General features: G+C 37.4%; 1 protein-coding gene across 1 annotated transcript in view; it reads right to left on the minus strand.

Moving 5' to 3' along the window:
- cpped1 (calcineurin-like phosphoesterase domain containing 1) overlaps positions 1 to 23356 on the minus strand; it is a 47996-nt gene extending 24640 nt beyond the window's left edge. Inside the window, exons 1-3 of the mRNA XM_066664503.1 lie at positions 23218 to 23356; positions 19717 to 19935; positions 1100 to 1522 (exon numbers count right to left, since the gene is read on the minus strand). Coding sequence (XP_066520600.1) covers positions 1100 to 1522; positions 19717 to 19935; positions 23218 to 23278 — 703 coding nt within the window. The 5' untranslated portion in view covers positions 23279 to 23356. The remainder of the gene's footprint in view (positions 1 to 1099; positions 1523 to 19716; positions 19936 to 23217) is intronic.
- Positions 23357 to 23717: the final 361 nt, after the last annotated feature.

A 23717-nucleotide genomic window follows, 5' to 3' on the forward strand; every position in this document is an offset into this window, starting at 1 on the left:
TTTTATTAAATCATTTTCCCCAAAAACTACCCCCCCCCCATCTAGCTGCATTTCTCCACTGCACTTTTCCCACCACTGTATATTTTGTTGTTTTGTTGAGTCATAGGATTATACCTCTGTCACATCTCACTACACTAAACCATTTTCTATGATGAAATAAGAAATCCTTGAAAATAAAACAGAACTGTAAATTGCCAAATATAACTGCAGCTTTTATTGTCTAAAAAAAAGGCTGCTCAAATAGTGGCCCACATGCTGACTTGGCCCTTGAAGGCACCAGGATATATCAAACTTGAATTTTTTCACTTAAAAAGTGAAAACATATAATAAAAAACTGACTTTTTCTGTGCATATGCACATTAATATACAGATCTGGAATGCCTACCAACCCAGTCAGTTTTTGTGGTTTCACTGAGTCAAATCAGCCACTTAGATTTTTTTCTGCTTATTATCTAAGCTGTATTCATTGAAAATATCTGGAGAATCAGGTTTGGACATTTTCCGGGCTTGCCCTTTCAGATATGTAGTGTAGAGCCAGAGATTTTCTGTGTCAAACGTGTTCCGTGTGCCTTAGGCATAGGGCTGTGCCCGTGTAGCAGGTGCAGGACACATGACATGAATTCGTTGTGAATTATCAGGAACATTACAAACTCTATTCAGTTGACTTTCACTGACTTACATTATTACATTCTTTGCAAGTAGTTCTGCCTGACTCTCTGAGGCATGCCTTTGATTCCAAAAGCTGTGGCAGCTGATGAAATAACAGACTGCATAACATATGTTCTTTTTTATCCTGCAATAATTATTAAATCTTCAACAGTAACTAGGGATATAAAATGCATTGATGAATAGTAATCAGGCAATATTAAAGTGAAGATTTAAGTGAATTAATTTTCAGAGTATTATAATATTCAGAGTAAAAATGAACTATAATTGAAACTGTTAGCTGAGAGCAATAGACTGGCACATCAGTAGAACCACAGTGTACTCTGAGATTTAAGTTCTTAAAGAATCATAATATAAAAAATTCCAAAATGAATGTGGGATTTAGACCCCTGGCTGTGACTACTTTGCCATTAATTACACAAATGATCCATACCTGCTTGGCTAAATTTCTGGATCAAGATCTCTCTCTTAGTTTTCTGCAGGTTGAAATACTCATCCTTCTCGTGGGGTGAGCATATGTAGAGAGGGATGTGCTGGAGGATGAGGATGTGGCATGCTGAGCTCTTGACTGCACTTTGTAGCTGCTGCTCCAGCCAGGCTTCTTGAGCCTGCTCTAGCTGAGGGCATCCAGACGCATCAAAGAAGAACTGAGAGTTCAGCACCAGGAAGAGCACGCCACTCACCCAGAAACTAAAGTAGTCATCACCCCAGCAGCGGCAGTACTGTTCCACCGTGTCTGGCGTGGGCGTGTTGCCCAGGTCATGATTGCCGCTGACAAAAATGAGGGGTATGTCTGGACAAGTGCCCCGCAGAACCTCCTTCAGGTCCTTCTCCTGCTCTTCTCTGAAAGGGGAATCTGAAAAACACAAAAGAGTTTTTATTCTCTTGAGATTATTTTATTTGTTTGGCTACATAAAAACTCTGTTAATGATTAATTAGACAATTTCTAATTAAAGAGTGGCAGGTACAATTGTGGGGAAACTTCTCTAATTGTTTATGCTCAGAAGCTCAGCATCTTTTAAGGTGGAATGGTTTGTTTGAGGGGAGTTTTAAATCTGTCTGTAAATTTTTATTCACTATTTAAATTACCACTCATTTGTTCTCGTAGTTGTTTAGTTTTGTGGAACTTTCGGCCTTTGTTTACTTTCATGCAGTTACCACTCACAATTTAGAATCAGTCCCATCTACAGCAAGAACAAGTCAACATAGAGCACAGAGCAAGAATAGGGCAATGTCCTCATCTCGGTTCATGCGTTTCAATGTTTGGAGGGTTTGTTGCTGTCTAAAAACTTTTCTACAGACACCGGGGCTTCATGAACACAGATTGGTTTCGACAACACAAACAGAATGGAGAGCTAGCAAATAGTGAGAAAACATACTCAGAATTTCATAAAAATGTTTTAAATTACAATTATGAATGTCACATTTTAGCTGGTATTTCTTTTTCCAACAAAAATATTATTTCGGAGGTACAAGGTCCAAATATGACTGCAGTGGTAAGCTTATAGTAAAAATTCAGGGCTAAGCTTGGAATATTCATTCTGTAACATTGAATTGTTTTAACATAGAAAAAAGGTTTGATGTAGTAAAATTTGCAGAAGAAGAAATCACACGTTTGTGCAGAGGGAACTTGTCTTCCACCAAGAAACATTTGTAATCTCAGTGACATTCCGACATGTCACTGTAGTTACCTATTCTTGTTTTGAAAGAAATCAAACTCTGCTGCAGACAAAAGATTGCCTGAAAAGAACACGTTGTCAGACATTTCACAAACAGCAAGTCATATTACTCTATATTTACCTTGGGTCATTCCAGCTGTTGAAAGTAAACAAGCTAAAGGAGTTCTTTGAGCACATTGGACGCCATTTAAAAAAGCAAGAAACCGTACCATGTGCTTTTGAAAATTGCCATTTCATTACAAATGTTTATGGGACATTTGCCTCACACAGGAGCCGAAAACACAGTCCTCATTCATTATGTGATTTCAAAACTGAGGTTTTACAGAAGAGAACATCTGTTTAATAAAGGGGACGATCTTGATGAGGAGGAAGATATTCAGACATCAGAGGAGGAAAGAGTTGAGGCTGAAAATGAAGAAATTAGAGAATTGCCTAATATAATTGAAAATAATTTAGCCCACCTGCTGTTGAAATTGGAAAGTTTATACAATATGCCTAACAGGTGTATTGATGAAGTGGTGGAAGAACTAAATTTCATTTCTCGCTCAGCTTCCAGTCCAGTAATAAGAGAGATTTTACAGTCATGTTTAAGCAAGCACAATTGTCAGATAGATGAACCAGTAATTTCAGAGATTGTGACGCAACTCTGTGAATCCAATCCTATTAGCTTAGCACTGGGGACAGATGGCCCACTCTCCACTTCCTACAAACGAAGGAAGTATTTTAAAGATAATTTCTCTGTGGTGGAGTCAGTTGAATATGTGCTTGATGCCAGGGAGAAGAGAAGCTTCCAGTATGTACCTATTCTTACGTCCTTACATGAAGTTTTGAAAAATAAAGAGGTCCAAGATTTCATCATCAACAGTGGGAGGAAAGTACAAACCAATGCTGAAACTCAATACATGTCATTTCATGATGGCACATATTTTAAAGCCAATAAATTGTTATCAGGACATGACCCAGCCATTGCTCTTATCTTGTATGTGGATGAATTTGAAATCTGTAATCCACTTGGAACATCCAGAAAAAAACACAAAATCACTGCTGTGTATTGGGTTTTAGCGAATGTGCCACCTTTGCTCCGGTCTTCACTCACTTCAATCTACTTATCCATTCTCTGCAAGACTGATGATATAAAGCGATTTGGATATGGTGCAGTGTTAGAGCCTTTACTTAAAGATCTTCTGAGCCTAGAAGAAGAAGGAATTTATATATCATCTTTAAGCAAACAGGTAAAAGGTACTGTGTTTTGTGTCGTTGGAGACAACCTCGGAGCCCATTCAATAGAAGGATTTGTTGAGAGCTTCTCCAGTTCACATTTCTGCAGGTTCTGTCTTGGAGAAAGGTCACAGTTCCAAGTAAGTGAAGTTAGAACAGGAGCATTTTCTCTTAGGACAAAAGAAGAACACAGAGTGCATGTCCAGACTGCACAAGAGACTACAGGTGTATCTAATTGCTGTGGAGTAAAAAGATCATGCCCACTAACAGAAACATTAAAACATTTTGATGTTTTATCTGGCTACCCACCCGATTTGTTGCATGACCTTTTTGAAGGAATTGTACCATTAGAGTTAGCGTTGTGCCTTAATGTTCTAATCAGGGCAAAGTATTTTACTCTTGAAGAACTGAACAAGTTAATCACAGTTTTCCCATATAGGTGGGCAGATAAAAAGGATGCATCACACCCTGTTCCTCTGAATTTTGCTTCAAAACGAACTGTTGCTGGGAATGCCCATGAAAATTGGTCTTTGCTGCGCCTCCTTCCCCTCATTGTTGGAGCAAAAATACCAGAGTGTGAGCCAACATGGCAGGTTCTTATGATCCTTAAGGAGATTGTGGAACTTGTTTTGTCACCAGTTCATACAGAGGAGACTATTTGTTTTTTGGACAGTAAAATTTCAGAACATCGGCATAGGTTAATATTTTCTTAATATTTTCTCCCAGAGACTAATTCCAAAACATCATTTCCTGGAACACTATCCACAGCTGATAAAGAGTTTTGGTCCACTTGTTTCATTGTGGACTGTGTTTTGTGTTTTGAAGCAAAACACAGCTTCTTTAAGCGCGTTGTTCGACATACCCACAGCTTTCGAAACATTCTACTGTCACTCTCAGTGAAACATCAGTTGATGCTTGCATTTCATCTACATGACAATAATGTCCAGCCTTCTTTACAGGTCACCAAACTGTCAACTGTGCATCTTAGTGTACTGAAGGAAGACATTAAGGAAGCACCGGAAAACAGATTTCCTGGTGAGATGTGTGTTCAGATGGCACAAACAGTGTGTTACTGTGGCACTAGTTATTCAGTTGGAATGATCTTGGCTAATGGTTCAACAGGTGGACTGCCAGATTTTGGAGAGTTGATTCAGATTGTTGTTGTTAAAGGAAAACTTGCTTTCATTGTAAAATGAATGTAGGTGATTTGGCTTCTGTCTAATAACTGTCCTGGTGTGTGAGTGAATGAGTGTGAGCCCAGATATGGATTGGCACTCTGTCCTGGGTGAAACCCTAGTGCCCGATGCAGTCCTCCAGGTGGACGGTCGTTCCTGGTCGAGAGTACGCTGTGCGCGTTTGGCTGCCGCTTCTCACCAGTGTGTGTGTGGATTGAGTGTTCTGAGCAGTGTGGGTTGTAAAGCGTCCTTGGGTGTCTAGAAAGGCGCTATATAAGTGTAAAGATACATACATACATACATACATACAAAATGCTTAAATGCATGGTACACAGAACATCTTAAAAGCTACGAACTTGAAAGCACAAGAACAGTGAAAGTTCTTGATCCATCTGAGTTGTCTGACACATTCCCCTTAGCAGCATACATAGTCACAGGGAAGCGCCTTGTGACCCTTAAGCGCTTCATTTATGTAAAGTAGTTGACTCTGCTTTCCACCATTTGATTAGTCTGATTTATGCTGCCTAAACACTAATTTAGTGTTAGGTCCTAAAAGAAGTAAAATCTGTGGTAAACATCACATTCTTGAAGTACTCTCAACAAAGTTTGAAATATTAAATAGTAGTTTGCATGGTTGAGGACAAGCCTTGTCAGAGGTGTTAATGTCTTGGCTCTTCTGTTTGTCTATATATGAAAGTGTGAAGGTAATCTGAGATCATGTCTTTTCAGTTTGATGCTGCAATGTATCAGCCTGCTAAACTTCGGATCATTCTTCATGACCATGATATTCGTAAACTGGAATTACCTTCTGGAATCCTAGATACAGTGGATGAACTTCAGTCTGTTGTGCGAGATACATTTAAAATTGATGGTGATTTTATTTTGCATTTTAAGGATGTTGATTTTGGAGAGGAGTATTTTTCTCTGACTTCAACACGTGACATCAAAGACACAATTAAGGTGGTTTATATTTTAGAACCCCCTGTTGTCATCTTGACCTTGACTAATATGGAAAGCCCCTGCACAAGCGCAACAGAAAGTTTCAGTCATCATCTCAATGATAGTTACTCGTCTGGATCCCAAGACACAGTAATTCCCTCTTCACCTGAGCATACGACGCACCGGTCTCAGTGTTGGCCTGTGGAGTTTCTAATACCTCGCTTTGCCTATGACACAGAACTTGTGCTTGCATCGGGCAATGAGGCTTTTGAGAAGGATGGAAGTCTATTCAGCCCTACAGTGATCCTTCCTGACATCCTTGAGAAATTGGCTGAAACCATCTTTCAATATGTTGCATATCCTACAAGTGTGCAGTTAAACCATGTTGCAGAAGCATTGATTCTGAAGCATCCTTGCCTTAAAGAACCAGGTTCATTTAATGGATATTACGGATGGCAGCAAAGACTGAAATATAAAATGGCCAACTACAGATGCAAACTTAGAGCACTTGAATGCCCAGAGCTTGAAGTGAACTCTCTCAAAAAGAAGCGCTCACATGACAAGGCAGCTGCAAAAAATGTAAAGAAGCCAAGAAAAGCAGAAGTTAACTATTTGCCACCACACCCACCGGAAGAAACAGAAGGAACTTTGGAGCAAGTCAGACTGGAACTCTTGGGTGACATTAAGAAGAAGATTAACTTGCATATCATCAGTGAGAAAATGGCAAGGACTTTCTCGATTCGCAGGCAGGAAGTTGTCATCTTAGCCCCACCTGTCGCTTCTTTCAAAGAACGCTGGGCTGCCCTTTTTGATGCAGTGCAGGTGAGTGCCTTAACAGAATACTTCACTGGTTCTCAAAACTAGTCCTGTCATAGGTGTTGTCTTGTATATTTTAGTGTTTCTCATAGTGGGCAAAAAACCCCAGAAAAGCAGGACAGAAAATACTTTATGACCAAGGTTGAAAACCATTTACACTTACTACCTTACAGGTAGGCCTAGTGTTAGGAGTCTTGCCCAAAGACTCTTATTGGTGTAGTACAGGGTGTTTACCCACACAGTGAATCACACTCCAGTCTCTGATACTTGGAAGTAATGGTGTTACCACACGGACCAAAGGAGTAGGTGATAGGAATACAAGTGCTAAATGAAAGTGTTTTTTTATGTGTTTCAGAATCGTGATGAGTTCAAGAGAATAACCACAATCAGTCTTGAGTCAGCTTTCATGGCAAAGCTTGATCACTACACCCCGAAAGTAATGGACTTGGTGTCTTCAAGAGGAGGGGCTGCAAAAACGAAGATTCAGCACATCAAGGATACACTTCAGGTACTATCGTTCTATACTTTGTATACAAAGCCTAAAATCTAGATTCAGTAGACTTTTAGCCTTGCAATGGTTAATTGTGGTCTTTATCAGGACTCATTTAGAACATTCACTGTAGTGCAGATTTACTTAATAGTACGTTTATTTGTTTAATATGTTGCAGGACAAGATTGAAAGTCGCAGAAACAATGTTTAAACAATGTTTGGTAAATAAATTACAGTAGTCTCACATTTTTTGACATTTGTTCTGAGTATTGTTTGCACATTGCATTACAAAGCACTCGCACACAATGCACATAATACTAAGCAAACACACACAAACAGCAGACACACACTTGTGCACATACAGCACACCCACATCATACACACTCAGCACACTCACACAAAGTGCGTACACAAGCAGCAGACACACTCACACTTACACTTGTGCACATATACAGCACACACACTCACAGCATAGACACTCAGCACGCTCTCGCAAAGCACACACACAGAGCACATACACTCACAAAGCACATACATTCACAGCACACGCTCTCACGCTATACATACACTGAAACAGCACACATACACAGGCACTCTCAGCATGCACGCCTACGCACTTTAACATCACACGCATTCACACTGTGCACACACACTCACACTGCACATCATTGCGCACACACAACACTCTTGCACACAACACATTCACGCACTATCACAGCACACTTACACAGCACACAAACACTCTTCCACACAGACACACTTGCGCACAAACACAGAGCACAACACACTCACTTGCAGACACTCAAACACAGCAGACACACTTATCGTGCACACACATACAGCACCCTATCTCAGCATACATGCACACTTGCATACAGCGCAGACATTCACACACAGCAGTCTCTCAGACTTGGCAACACTTAGGCAAAAACCTATCAACCAGCACCTATGCCATTGCTACACATAGCAAATTTACAACTTATCCTTGTTATGCTAAATCATAGATGATAAATGCAATGATATTAAAATGAAATCTAAGGGTGAAAAAATTTTTCTCAAAGGGTGTGGAAGATGACAGTGGAGATCATTCAAGAGAGGTGATGAAGATCATGGTCCACCAGGGTGCGGCCATTACATCTGATCCAACCAGTGTGCTCATTGTGATCGAGGGGACAGAAGTCTTGAAGACATCAGATGTACCAAGGGCTTGTGTGTTGCTAATGGGTCTAATTTATACCCTAAATCTGACCTATCCAAGAGGACTAAGGCATACCTTTGAAGTTTTTCAAAAAAAGATGTGAAGAAGCGCACACAGTGCTCCCACACAGCACACACACATTAAAACACAGCAGACACCCAGCACACACAGAGCAGAGTCTCACATGGACACACAGCGCACACACACACTAAAACACAGCAGAGAGCTCACAAAGCCCACACTTGCACACAGCACCAAACAAAATCAACACCTTAGCAGATATGAAGAATTAAAATGCACATGTGTTGTGAAGTCATTTTGGCTTCTATTGCTAAGTTTTATTTGGTTGTTTCCTGCTTATTTTCACAATTTTGTATTTTGTAGGAAGTTTAAAAAGTTCTTAAAAAGTAAAGCCTGTGTACTGTCCATGGGTGTTTATTTTTCTGTAGCAGTGTTTGAATTAGGTGTAGTGCCTTAAAACCATCAAACAAACAAAAAACACTAAGTTGCACTTTATTTTGCCATATTACATTCTAATGTAAAGGTTGAGTACTTGAAATTCAGTTGAATTGTTGTGTTCTGTTTAGAAATATCACTGCAGCTTTTTTAAATGAATCTTGAGCCTTGCTGTATCTAGCATTTACACTTGTGATATTTTCTTTTCAAAGCTTTTATCTAAAAGTTGTTGCTGCCCCCAAGGTCTTCAAGGGAAATTGAATGCTCAGACATGTGTAGATTTATTATTATGCAGATGCATTTATTTTTGTACAAACATTTGTTGTACACAACTTCAAAGCACTAATAAAGTTTGGAATTTCCAAATATGCTTGTATTTGTCCTAATCGACATAATAAATACAAAAAATTAAATGAATTAGGTGTTTTGAAATAAATTAAGCTTTAAATCATTCAATAAAATCATGTTGGTATAACTTAAATTAATAATCCCAACAAAATAACTGAATTAGTAGCAAGTTGGTTCAAATTAATTTAGCTTTCTGATGCATAAGAAAATTGTGTTAGTAGAATGTAATTCAGTTGAGTTAGTCTAACAAGAAAATATTTGTTGCTTTTACTTAACAACATAGTAGTTAGATTAACTTAAAAAAATGCATGCAAATCGTTACATCAATTTTTTTGAGTAGATCCAGCACATTATTTTTTAGAGTGTAGTGTTCTGTTAAGCCAATGGTCTTGAAAGGATTTTTTCCATTGCTTCAACAGGTTCCAGCTTCCAACCCCTAAGAAACCCAGTAAAAGCTTTCCCAACCAAGATGTCTATCAGAAAAACACACAGAGAAGAGGCCAGGCCTCTTTTCAAATATTATTTCCTCCTAGACATCCCAATGCTGAGCTGCAACTCCTAGAAAAACCATACTTTTAGCTGTTTTCAACATCAATTAACGGTTAACTGACATGGGACAAAGAGTAATGAAGATAATATAAATCTCTTCTTCACCTTTGCCACTGACCCCATGGTAAAGCCCAAAAGGCATTCTGGACTTTGCAGTCCTCATTAGAACAGCATCAGGTCCAGTGCTTTCTTAATCATACCTCCACACAAACTCTCCTTCTTCATGCCTGAGGCAGTCCTTGACATTAAACCTCAGACTCTGCTTCAGAATCACAGAAACCCATCAAGTACAGCCCAGAACAGTGCTCCTTTGACAAATCGTCGCTTGTGGTTCACAACAAGATTGTATTCAGGAACACAGGAAGGAGGGCCACAAAAGCTGAATTGGATTTGGTCGCCAATGAGGCATGAAGCAGCATAATCAAACCCTTCCTTACTGCCTTTACCACAGCCCAAGACTCATTTTTAAATGCCATCAGGGACTTGGAGCAATATATTTCATCGTGATAGCCAATTCCTTACTGAACTGGTGAGCCATTCCAAAGCTCATAATACTAATTCTTAGGGCAGGCTTTTAGCATCTTAAACCCTATAGACCCATATGTGAGTCCACATATCAGCTCCTCATGCTCATAATATATATTGCTAAGAAAGATACTTACTAAAAGTAATCCTCCTAAATGAAGAAGCATACAGTACTGTCTAAAATCTTAGATTATTAAAATTACATTATTTTTTATCAAATATCAATATAGCAGATGTTTTGGGATCTATGAAAAATATTTGTTTCAAAATATTCTCATTGATATTTAGGATTTGTTAAGCACACTTGATTTAACTTTATGAAGTCTTTATTACCTCAGGTAAAACTAGGTATTGGATGTTAGCTTCAAGTAACACTGGACTGCCATGAGGAGAGATTTGGAAAGGGTTAAACCAACACTATTACTTACAGAAAATCACAACATACTGTAACAATTTTATTTGCATTTATTCTATTATTTATATATAAGAGTTTAATTTTGTTGTTTTTTGGTTGTGGAGCAAATAAACTCTTGCCCAGATAATTTTCTCAGGTGCCTAAACCTTTTCACAGAACTTTATATCAATATGTTTCTCACTGTGAGTGTATGAATAATATTATAAGAAGTTAATTCAATCTATATTTAGACCATTCATACATAAATGCCATAAGTGATCTAAAGAACTGGTCTTATTTCTTCTGAAAAATAGTTTTGTATTACTTCTTGAATCGATTACAATTACCTGCCAGTGAAAGATATTTTCACTAGGCAAAATACATACATAAAACAAGCACTGAATGTCTAGAAATGAGTTTTAAAAAATTGAAGACTGCTCTTACAACAATTGCATATTCACAAATATTACAGAGATGCTCATTTTTATTTTAAGATTCAGGAATAAATAGGCTGGTAATATCATTTCAGTTCTATATGTGTTTCATCCTGTTCAGTGTCAAGGTGGATCCAGAGCCTACACTGAATCGTTGTGCTGCATATCTGTTCAACTAATAACCTAATTATTTTAAATACTTTGTTGTCAATGTACACATCAAACCAAATCTGACCAAATATGGATTTTTGTAGGTTTTAGTTAGGACTCCAATGTCAAATAAAAAAGCCAGACACAAAATGGCTAAACATGAAACTTTTAATTAGCCAAACTTTAACAAAAATATTTCAAAGTTAGTAACTAAGTATGGGATATATTTTCCTTTAATTTATTAAAATGCTGAAGTCTTGTGAACAGCTTTTTACAGAAAGACGGGTCAATATTGAGGGTTTCTAATAACTGATGAGTGGGGGAAAAACATTCAAAGCTTGCTTGTATTTAATGTGAGACACAGTACTCTCCACAGAATCTAAATCTGGGCATTGACCTGGACCAATCATGAGCCTGAGAGAGTCCTTCATGGTCATTCCTTTTAAAAGACTTTTCAAAAGTTAGAATAAGCATTTCTATAACATTCTACTTGATACATGTTTTTAGTAAGGCTAAAATCTCAATGAACTGCCCTTGTGAGCATGGCCCATTTTTTTCACGGTACAGAGGCTCTAACCTCCCTATTACATGTCTGTAATTTTGAGGTACAAATATTAGGCAGTGCTCCTTTAATCAAAGTATTTTGTTTTCATATACTTTTCTCAAGAACATTGTCATTTTTGAAACTTGATACTTTCAAAATGAAGGGTTTAATACTTCATTTAAAATGTCTGCCAAATGCAAACACTTAGATCACTCCCTGAGGAAAACTAATGCCATCTTTGAAAGAATTAATTAAATATTTTTACATCTTAATTTAGCTTTGAATCTGAAAATTTTCTACATAAATATGTTTTGTATAAATGTTTATTAACACACAACAGCAGATCCTCAAGGCTTATCAAGTTTTCTGTTATCTCCAAGCACTGAGAAACATTCAAAATGTCTATGGTGATCAATAGTACAAAACAAATGTGGACCATAGACCATAGCTTAAAAAATTCTAAAAAGGTCTTCAAAAGGTTAACACATAGGCTTAAGTCCAAATAAAATGACAAATCCCCTGACCTCACAGCTGAACAGATTCCTCACAAAGCTGTTTCTTCTTAGTGCTTCACAGGGGAGGCAGAAGAAAGGAAATGTCAGAGGGGTGCTGTGTTGATTTCTGGGTTGTGGAGAGAAGTTGTGAGATAGAAAGGCCATTTAATGCATTTGCCACAGTCAGCCTGCTTGCAGGACCTGACAGTAATGGCTGCGGTAATGGGTGTTGACGGCAGGCTGTTTAAAGGTGCCCAGACCCACCAGAAAGTGTCTTTACAGCCTCCACTCATAACTTGACCTACAAATTACACACCTCAGGATATGCATGGCCCCAGGGCTCATATTAAATCAAGGAATATGACACTGTAAAGCTTACAAAGATTTCCACATGTGAAATGATATCATTTTTCTTATCACTTGGTGAAATAAAACCAGTGTGATATTGAATTTTTGTGGGGGCAAAAGAAACGTGCACAGAGAACATTAATATCAATATCATAATATTTCATGGAGACTTGAATTTCCTCACAATAATTTAAGTACACTGAATGTACAAATAAGTTTGGAGCTGAGCCGAAACATTATGACCATGTGTCGAGTAGCCTTTGGCCAATAAAATATATTATGGAATATTGCGACAATTTCAAACAATGAAATATTCAACATATTATTGTGTACCATATTTTTTGAATGTCATTGCCTTTTATTTAACCACTGGCTTTGTACAACAATTCAAATCTGTGGTAGTCAATCTTAAAATTGAAGACCTATATAACAGTAAAAGATGTCATTTAGCTGTCAAAGACCAGTCCATTGTATTGTGCATGTTGGTCAACAGTGCCTCATTTAAATAATGTGAGCCTTTTCCCACATGAAAATAAAGTCCAAATATCGGTCTCCACTAACTAATGATTACTTGGAACTGAGAATTAGTCCAATAAAACCAAATGATAAAAGCTGTTGCTAAAATGAAACGAAATGAAAAAGGCTTCTGCTGAATTAATACAACAAAGGCTGTTGCTGTCCAACACGTCCTCCCTGTTGAAAATCCCAGACATCCCAGCGCAACAGGTAGTGTCGATGTCACACAGCTCCATGGACCTGGGGTTGTCACGTCGAGGCCCGTTCTGTGTGACTGTCTGTGATGTGTTCTCTCAGTGTTTGCATGGGTTTCCTCCCACAGTCAAAATACACAGGCTGGCAGGTGGAATACCTACTCAAAAGTGTCCGTAGGTGTGAGCGAGTGAATGAATGCATGAGTGTTATTATGTCCAATAGACAGTCAAACGGGTTTTGTGTCTTAGGCTTTGTTCACACAAATCTGTTTATTTTTAAAAACACAGGATTTTGTCTGAGTTTTGGCCTCCTGTCCATAGGAAAATGGCATTTTATGGCGCTTTTCCATTGCATGGAACCTACACAAATCTACTCGAATCAGCACAGTTCTTTTGATTTCCACTGGCCAAATCTGGTACCTGGTCCCTGGAACCAGGTAAGTTTTCAGTTCTAGCTCACTAGGAGTTCTAACCGTGCCGAGTAGGTAATAAATGGTGATGTAAACCCTGCAGAGTACTGATTCACCAAGATGATATCACCAAGAAATGCAGAGCTCATTCAAATCCCGTACAAACTGCCGCTTGTTAAATCATTTATTTTTATCGGACTCACAACGGAGGCTTGTAACTTTATCTCGAGGTGCTATGAAGAGATTTATATGCTCCTTGGCCCAATGGCTGACGAAAATTTATAGTGAAAGCTAAACGTGCAACAAGTAAAGCTGATCTGTGAGAACTGGGGCAGGGAACCGTGTTCAGTCCAAAAGATACACTATGAGTTTTGACACTATGAATTTAACCCTCAAATCTTTTTGTGCTGATTTGCCATAGTTAAAAGGAAGTCAGTGCAGAAATCTGGAAGAAAAGAGAGGTCAGAATCTATTTTTTCTCCAGAAGGTGTTCCTCCAGCACACTAATAGGGGCAAGTTTTCAGAGGCTCTTTTGATTGGTATTTGTCTGTAGGTCCTTGGCTTTAGCCAATTAGAAGAGTTGAAGGACAGAGGCTGGAAGTGCTAGGGGTCATATGCCACCTAACAGGGCTCTACATGCACTTTTAAAATACTGAACCACCTGAGACACAGCACAGAACACAATTTTAGACATTCCCCAAAAAACAGCTTTTCTCAAGCTATGCATTTCTATAACAACAAATGAAATCCCACTTATGCACTTTATACCTAACACACACCAGGATAATAAAATATTTCCTTTATATTCATTACTTTTCTCTCCAAATACAAGCAAAGTTTGCGATAACATTTGTAGCAAGATGGAGACTCAGATATGGTATGTTGTTCAGGAAATACATTGAATGAAGTCTGAATATGTTTAATGAACTTCTAAATATATAGAAGTCTGAAAATATTGAATTAAATTCTGGATATATTACATGAAATTTGAGAATATCTAAGTCTAAGAATATGGAATGTAATCTTATGTCATCAAGACACTTGCACAATCTTGTCTTTTCAATACATATGAAGGCAGAGTTTCAATATGAATGAGTCAGTGAAGAAGCTGGTGCAAGTAATTCTGAGTAACGAGGGAGGGGTAAGAGCAAAATTAGTACCCTCAACCTTACTCAGTACAGTTCTACTGAAGAAGAAATGTGCTCATTGTTTCACTGTGGATGGCTGAATACAACCCCAGGCAATTTCATTTTACCAGGCAAACATTAATGCACTTCACAGGAGCACTCTACAACAGTCCCTACACAGTAAATTTACCAGTGTTAAATCAACACTATTAGTGTTAAACTGTTGCACTAACAGTGTTAATTTAACACTAACAGTGTTGATTTAACACTGGTGAATTTACTGTGTACCTATAATCTACAATTATTTCAGCCTAGAAACTCCTTCCTTCAATAATTATGCATAATGTTCTTTCAGCAACATTTTGTTTAATATGGCTACTTAACCACAAAGAAAGTCACAATAATGCAAATATGGTCCTTAAGGTGACATATTGACTCCAAATGGTTTGTGTCATTGGGAATATGACAGGTTATGGTAAAAGTTTTTCTAGTTCAAGAAAATATTGAGGAATAAACCAATAGAAACGCTCCAAAATTACTTGGAATAAAATCTTTTTATTTCAGTTGAAAGTTAGGGTTTTCAGTTCTCCTGTATTGGACAGCAACAATATTCAGAATTTCTTTCATAATATATATTTAGACTTTATTCATTCAGTTCATTCATTCATTCGTTCAGTACATTCAGAATTTCATTCACTATTCTCAGTATATATATTTTAAAATTTTCTGAAAAGCATGCAATAATCAGAACATAAGAACGAGAAGAAAAAAGATGTCTTAGGCTATTTCTTGCAACACAACTATGAATTTATTATTAAACTATTAGACTATTCAATCTGCCGTAAAGAGACCCCCTAGTTTTTCTTCATACAAATTAGAATCTGTGATTTGTTCATTCTCTGAACATTAATTTATCTGACCAATGTACAAATATAAGATTTCTTATTAAAAAAAAACCCGCTGAAAATCTCATGGAATATTCAAGCTAAATTGTTCTGAAACATTCAGCATGAACTGTTAATTTAAGAGGGCATGGTATTTGCGTATAAACAAGCATACACCAAAAGCTCAGATGGGATGTGGCTCACCAATTTGTGCCAAACTTCATGAGAGCATTGCCTAAGAGATCAAAATTTTGTAAAGTTTTGTAAAGTGTTAAAATGTTGTATTAAGGAAGAATGGGCAACGTTTCCACTTGAAAATTGGCAACAATTAGCACACTCCCTGCCCAACTGATTAAAAAAGTGTCTTTTATAGTACTCTTGCCTGTGAAATAAGCAAAGAATAGATTCAAAACATCAAATACAAACCCAATTTCCAGAAAATTTGGGACATTCTCTAAATATGCAATGAAAATTTAAATTTAGAAATTGATGCCTGCAACCCTTTAAAAAAACAGCTCGGATCCTGTTCCAACAAACACATCACAGACAGTAACCCAAGGCACAAACTGACCCTCTGGTCCAAGGATCTGGATTAAAGGCTGGCACACCATCATCTTGTATACTGTACAACCCTAAAACCAAATGACAGCACCACTACTAAATGATACTTTTCATAATGTTTAACTGAAAAAACTACTTCTAGTTACTTCTACTCTTCCTATCAGAGCCTTATATTACCAAACAATAATAACTGAATGTCATGCTGTGGACGTTCCTGTCTTACTATGAACTAGTGGTGGGTGGTACAAAAAAAAAATGTTCACAGAATTGGTGATTTCATGGTACTTCCTTTTTTATTCTCTACAAATAGTAGGTTATCAATAAAGGGTGTAATACATTCTTGTAATGTATTTAGAATTTTTAATTGCACTTTAATAAAGTGTAAATAATACCATCTCAGCTTGGGTGCCTGACATCCCACTCGCTCACAGCAGTGAACGTCACGCTTCAGTTCGCACTGGCTGTGTTAAATTGAAGGCAAAATGCCAAAGAGCTCAGCTGTTTGGGAACACTTTAAATTAAACTAGAAAAAGACAAAAACAGTGTGCCAAACAAGCATTTTGAAACTGGCCTACTACAGTGGCACAAGAATTGAAAAATGCTTTTAGCACTCTGGCCACTTTAATCACACCTGAGCACCTTTTCTCAAAGGCAATGTCATGAACAAGACCAAAGCTGTGTTCCTATTGCATACTTAATACAAACTCTTACTAGTGTATACAGTATATGTAGCATATGTAGTATAATTACAAGTGTCAAAATTAAGCATCCTAAAAACAAATCCACAGTGCATACTTAGAATCCAAAAGGAAATGGAAAGCATGGAGCTTCTCATGGCTGGAAAAGTTTGGCTCTGTCCCAAATAGTGCCCTACTCCCTGCATAGTGGACTTCACAGATCATAAAACTAAAGCCCTATTTGGAAAGGATTACTTTACCTATAGACATTGGGTAGAGTAATTATTACTGAAATATCTCAGTAGTTTTAATACTGTCAGAATAGACCAGGGGTTGGCAAACTTTACCACTCAAAGAGCCATTTGGACCCATTTCACACAGTAAAGAAAACACTGGGAGCAATAAAACCCTTTTGAAATTTTAAATGAAATAACAATGAGCATAACAGGGGTTTTTTTGCCTTTGTGCTATGCATAAACAAACTATACTGTGTTACATTTATGAAATCAATGAACGACTGCAGAGAAAATAAAATAACTTTTCTGCATGCAACAAAATATTTTTAACTCAATAAAATACTCAATGCCTATTTGAGTCCTTGTAGTAATGAAAAAACACATATTTAACTCTGAAAATAAGACGTTCGGTTGACGGTTAAGTAAAATACTCAATGTCTATTTGAGCCCTCGTCATAATGAAAAAAATATATATATTTTTAACTCCGAAAAAAAGACGTTGGGTTGATGGTTAAGAAAAACACTCAATGTCTATTTGAGTCCTTGTAGTAATGGAAAAAAAATGCAGAACTTATCCACTGGCAGAAAACAAAAATGCTGTCCTCTCTCTGCGTGCTGTCATTATTTTACTGGCGCCGTGCAGACAGCTGTCAAAAAGTTGAAGAAACCGCACACTGGCGGGTGTCGCACATTGGAAGTTGTGATGTATATTAAGAGTGACAAAAATATTTTAAATATTAAATATTAAAATATTTTAGATGTTACAAGATCGCCATAATCTTCATAGAATTACATTATGAAAATGAACAAACTAAAATAAAATACATTTAAATTAAATACTCATTAATTATTTTCAAAAGCTGAGCCGCATCAGAGGGATCAAAGAGCCGCGGGTTGCTGACCCATCGAATAGACCATTTCCATCATTGTCCCTGAGTGCATGCTCCCATTTCAGGAAAAAATCCTGAAACTTTTACCTCCTGCAAAAAAAGCAGTAAAAATAACCCCAGGTTATATTAATCCCGTGTGAATTGACATGTGGAGGAATATTCCGTCATATCGTTATAAAGGAGTTTGTCAGAGGAGTTGGAGGAGTCATTAAATTAACTGCTGCTGAACCATGTGCCACCTTCAAATTCACAAAACAACCTAAAGGATCACTGTGGAGATATTTCCAGTAGATATAGGTAAGATTTTTGTACAATAGCAGCCTAAATACCTACTAATTACCATTAAAATGTTTTTCATATCAGTTATAATTAATGTGTGAAGGATCAGTGAAGTTTTTTTGCCATGTTTGCCCATTTTCTGTTTTGAAGGACTAGAAGATAAGGTCATTGAGGGATGGATATTTTTGGTTTGAGGGCTATCCTCAGAAGACTAGTGACAATCTAAAATCTCTAGTAGCACTGCTGTGTATGATCGACATTGTGTGATGACAATGCATGAATCAAGTAGATGTCTCCGTTATTTTCACCAAGATTTCTTATCCAGTGTGAATCCACCAGAAACATGACTGTACATAAACATGAACATTATATCGAATATGTGACATACAATACACTATTTCAGTCCAGAAACCATTATGGTTAGGGGGATACTTGAGTTTCAGCAGACACTGTTGCTGCTGCAGCTTGGTATAAAGTGCATTGTCATGGCAAAAATTTGTCACATCCTGTCAGTAAGAAACTGTGTAGAATGTTAATATTTGTGTGTATTACCCTGCTGAACGCTGAACAATTTTAATTTTAGTACTGAAATACAGCACAATATTAGTGTGTAAGACACACTTGGGATGCATCCCAGAATTTTCTCTGTACCTGAAAATGTGGACAAGCTCGCAACCTAAATAAAGAGAAAAGAAAAAGAAAAGAAAAAACAACCAATAAAAAATAGGGAGGCACTTGTGCTTTATTGTAAGCCAGATGTATACAGGAGGCATTTCTGTCTTACTGTGATCCAAGAAGAAATAGGGGCATTTCTGTTGGCCTGTTTTAATCTCACTGCCATTGAAATCTGCATTTATCTTTTGTTGTTTACTGGACAGACGATTAACAGAAATTTGTCACATTACCTTTTTAGCATACTGACAATTTTTTCAAAAACACTATGACGTATTCTCGTCATAAAGTCCTGACCTGAAGAGTATCAATCTTGACAGAACTGCTTTTTGTCCATTAGTGCCCTGTTGTTAATAATAATAATAATAATAATAATAATACCTAAAATGCATCACATAAACATCTCATTTAAACTTTTGGGGCCTGCACTCCACCCACTTCCATGATAAAGAAATCACCAGTAAGCTATAGGCTATATAACATCCTAGCATTACATTAAATAAATGTTTTCCTTAAACATTTTTTATCCTGAACTCTTAACCATTAGTAGTTAATCCCACTTTCATGATACATCATCAAAATGGGATATCCTGGCCTTTAGTAGAAAATATTAGGTCACCTGTAAAAATGTGTAGTGCATTTGTAGAACAGTATTTAGTTTAGTTTATTCTTCAAGAACTTTTTTTTTGAAAACCAAAATTTAAGCATTTAAAAAAATAGCTGAAAAAATGACCATCAATAAAGCTGGATTATAAAATATTTCATCCCCACTACACCTAAGTCCAAGTTCTGAAGCTGAGATTAAATATTGGCCATGTTCTATTGACTTACTGCACTCTGAACTTACCTGGCATTGCATGGACCAAATTCCCACAGAGAGCTATGAAGCGGGGCTGCGGCTGCAGCTTATTAATGGCCTGAACTGCTTGCTTGGTGAGCTGGACCTCCTCTGACCATTCATCTCCTCCTCCATTACAGTCTCCAACCCTCCAGGCCTTCATAAGTCCCAGCTGTGGGTCTGCTGCTTGGATGAAGTAAAATGGCCCCTTCCATGCTTTCTCTTTATCTGCGAGAACAGGAGAATAATATTTCTGTTCTAAAGTAGAATTAAACTTAATAATCCAATATTGTGGGGCAGCACGGTGGCGCAGCAGGTAGTGTCGCAGTTACACAGCTCCAGGGGCCTGGATGTTGTGGGTTCGATTCCCGCTCCAGGTGACTGTGAGGAGTTGGTGTGTTCTCCCCGTGTCGGTGTGGGTTTCCTCCCACAGTCCAAAAACACACATTGCAGGTGGATTGGCGACTCAAAAGTGTCCGTAGGTGTGAGTGAATGTGTATGTGTGTCTGTGTTTCCCTGTGAAGGACTGGTTACAGATAATGAATGAATGAATGAATCCAATATTGTGATAACATTACAGAATATTAGCCATACTTTACCATACCGCTGTAGTACATGGAGTTCTGCACTACTCGTCTACAAAGAACAATAATTAATAAGTCATTTATGGTTGTTTATGCTAGAATGATTTTTTTTTTTACCTAATTTAATGTTACATAATACAAATTGTTCTGAAATATTCAGCAAAAGCTTTATCTTCGTTTGCTCATTCGCTCCAGGGCTCATTTGCTTTGTAACTTATCAGAAGTGAGACAGGGAAAACCCGTGCAGTATGCAGCTGCAGTGTCAAAGAAAAGCATTCCCTTGCTTGGAAAAAGCAAATGAAAGATGTCTTATGTTAAAGGCAACACAAACATGAGTAGAACTGTGGCTTCGGCCTCCAGGGGCTTCTGGTGCACACCCTTATCCTCGAATTTACAACTCAACTTCTGGGTTTCTACACACACTCTCCTTACATCCTCTATCATTCTCCCAACTGAGTTAAGGCTAACAACAGCCCATTCTAACTTTAAGGCAGAGAAGAAAATTTTCCTACAGGGAATATATTAGCAAGTTCCTGACTTTTTTTGCTATCATCATTTAGTAAGGAGAGATTCTTTGAAGGACAAGCAGTCAGATAAAAGGATGTGAATAATGGTCCCCACATCAGAGTGTACTATTAAGAGCATCACAACAAGACTGCGCTATTTAAAATGATGCCATCAAACTAGCTTTTGTTCTCAAGTGCAAATCTGTATTTACTCTCTTGCTGAATTTTTACAAAGCAAAAACTACACAGGTTTAATTAGCTTAATAATATGTAACTTCACTGCAACACACACCAGTGGACTCTCAGCTAAAAAAAAAAGTCCTCACATCAACGAAAAATCAATATGCAATCTTTCTATTCAGATATCATATTTTTGTGATATTATATTATCATATGACCTTGTATTTTTGTTATACTACCCATCATTCATCTAATCATTAGCATTAACAACTAAAACAAGCCATCTGGTGGTGCTCAAAACTGGGCTGTACCCATAACACAGTTTACCAATGCTTTAGGAAATGTTGTGGTTCAGTTTCAAAACAGATGAATCAAAAAGGCTCAAGCAAAGCTCCCATGACGACCGATAAGCACAAGCTTCTTTCTGCAAACAAACAGAGCTTTTCTCAAACATAAATCAGTGGAACATCTGAGGTGGCAGATAGGACATTCAAAAACAGGCTGATCATAATTCAAGATGAAAGCATCCCAATAGATGTGATAAAAGAAAAAAAAAAGAAAAAAATAAGAGAACAGCCTTTAACCAAGATTACATTACCATAAGTCTTCAGCATGAGGGTGGGGGTGGGTGGGGTAGTGCCATTTGTTCAAAAACGCTAATTGTTAAAAGTAAGAATGTAGGATTTAAACCAAGTAAGCAACACTAGAGTGTAACATAAATTAAACAAACAAATTAATCTTAAACTATGGAGGGATATTGGTGACATTATTAAAGTAATAAATAAATAATTAAATGATCAATATTGGACTAGCAGCTTAAATATGTCAAGTAACACGCATGTTAATAAGCTATTTATTATTAAGATTTAGTGTGTGTGTGTTGCCCTGTGAAGGACTGGTGCCCCCTCCAGGGTGTATTCCTGACTTGCGCCCAATGATTCCAGGTAGGCTCTGGACCCACTGTGACCCTGAACTGGATAAGCGGTTACAGATAATGAATATGAATTAATGAATTATTATGTTTTTAAAAAATAAATACTTATTTAATGATATATTTATTTCATGGTCTCTCTCACACCCTGACTCACAGAGACAAACACACACATTTTCATTCACACTCACTCCGGGGCAGGACTCCGATCTTTACAGGTCTCAAACACAGACGCGCACACACACACAGAGAGAGAGAGAGAGAGAGAGAGAGAGAGAGAGAGAGAGAGAGAGAGAGAGAGAGAGAGAGAGAGAGAGAGAGAGAGAGAGAGAGAGACACTCACACACACACCACACAGCGGCAGACAGCTACCCCCACGCACAGAAAGCAGCTGGGTGTTATGCGCATTGTTCAAGGTCAGGGAGGAGAAAGCACTGCTGCTTCACTCTTCCAACCCTCATTTTTCCTGCCTATCTTTAATCTTTAGGCCATGGCTGCCCCCTGATTTCATTTAATGAAGGACAAATTAATGCAGTAACCAGGTATTGAACACATATTCCTTCAGGACAGATTTAGGAATTGTTCCTCTAACACACTTAAAGATATACAACTTCAATGTATTGATTATTTGTTTATCCACACACACACACACACATATATATATATATATATATATATATATATATATATATATATATATATATATAGGTTCAAAGGTTCAAAAGCTATTGAAATTTGTAATGAAAAATGTAACACCACAGGCCAGTAATGGTTAAATTTGCCAAAATAAGAGGTGTAGTATGTCATGTGGGTTGCATTTGATCAAATACAATTTGTTTTGAAACAATATCATCAAAGGTTCAAAAGCTATTGAAATTTGTAATGAAAAATGTATCACCACGGGCCAGTAATGGTTAAATTTATCAAGGTAAGAGATGTAGTATACATCATGTGTGAGGTTCGTCACCTTTTTTACTGTGTAGTGTAGTTTGTAAACGGTCCCTTAGCTCTCGCGGAGATGGCGGCAGCCCATAGAAAACAATATATTTCGTGTTTTTTAAATGGCAAACATTTCTGACATAAATTGAGTTGTAGTTGCTTGTCTTGGATCCCAAAACAATACTTTGCAAGTATTAAGTCATTTGCATGCACCGTTTGAGAGCTATTGAAGAAAGAAATCTGAATATGCGAATATGAAACCAACTTTACCGGAGTCGCACCCTTATCAGTTACGGTTAGCTTATTGTGTCAACTATAACAGCCAATTCCTTTCAAATTCGCACATGAAGTTAAGCAGTGCAGACGTTACCTTCGGTCAAACCCTTATATGTCCGCCGTTGTGCTTTAAGAAAGATATCGTCTCCTGCCATTGAAAACTGACGTTTCAGCTGCTATTCTTTCCAAGTCTGCAGCAAACATATCTCACTACCTGCTCTACTGCTTCTGCCTGACACAGTGTAAAGTCTCATGCTTTCGGCAATCAATTAGTAGAGTTTGTCAGTTTGGGAGGATCTCTGACTGCACATACGTTTTTTGTTTCTTTAAATATTTATTTTGGATTATCAGTTTACAATGCAAATAAGGGAAATAGTAAAAAAAAAAAAAGAAAGAAACACATTACAATAATAAAAACAAAGGGATATTATGGTATTGATATATGGACAAATGCAGTCTTTTGGTGTTCTTACTAGGTTTTGTAAAATTAGTTACATTTTGAGAAAAACGAATGAGGTCACAAATATACAAATAAAAAGGGGGTCTACATTTTTGAATGTATACACATGAATGTGAATACCCAAATAATTACAA

Source organism: Hoplias malabaricus, chromosome 3, assembly GCF_029633855.1.
Source record: "Hoplias malabaricus isolate fHopMal1 chromosome 3, fHopMal1.hap1, whole genome shotgun sequence".
Lineage (NCBI taxonomy): Eukaryota > Metazoa > Chordata > Actinopteri > Characiformes > Erythrinidae > Hoplias > Hoplias malabaricus.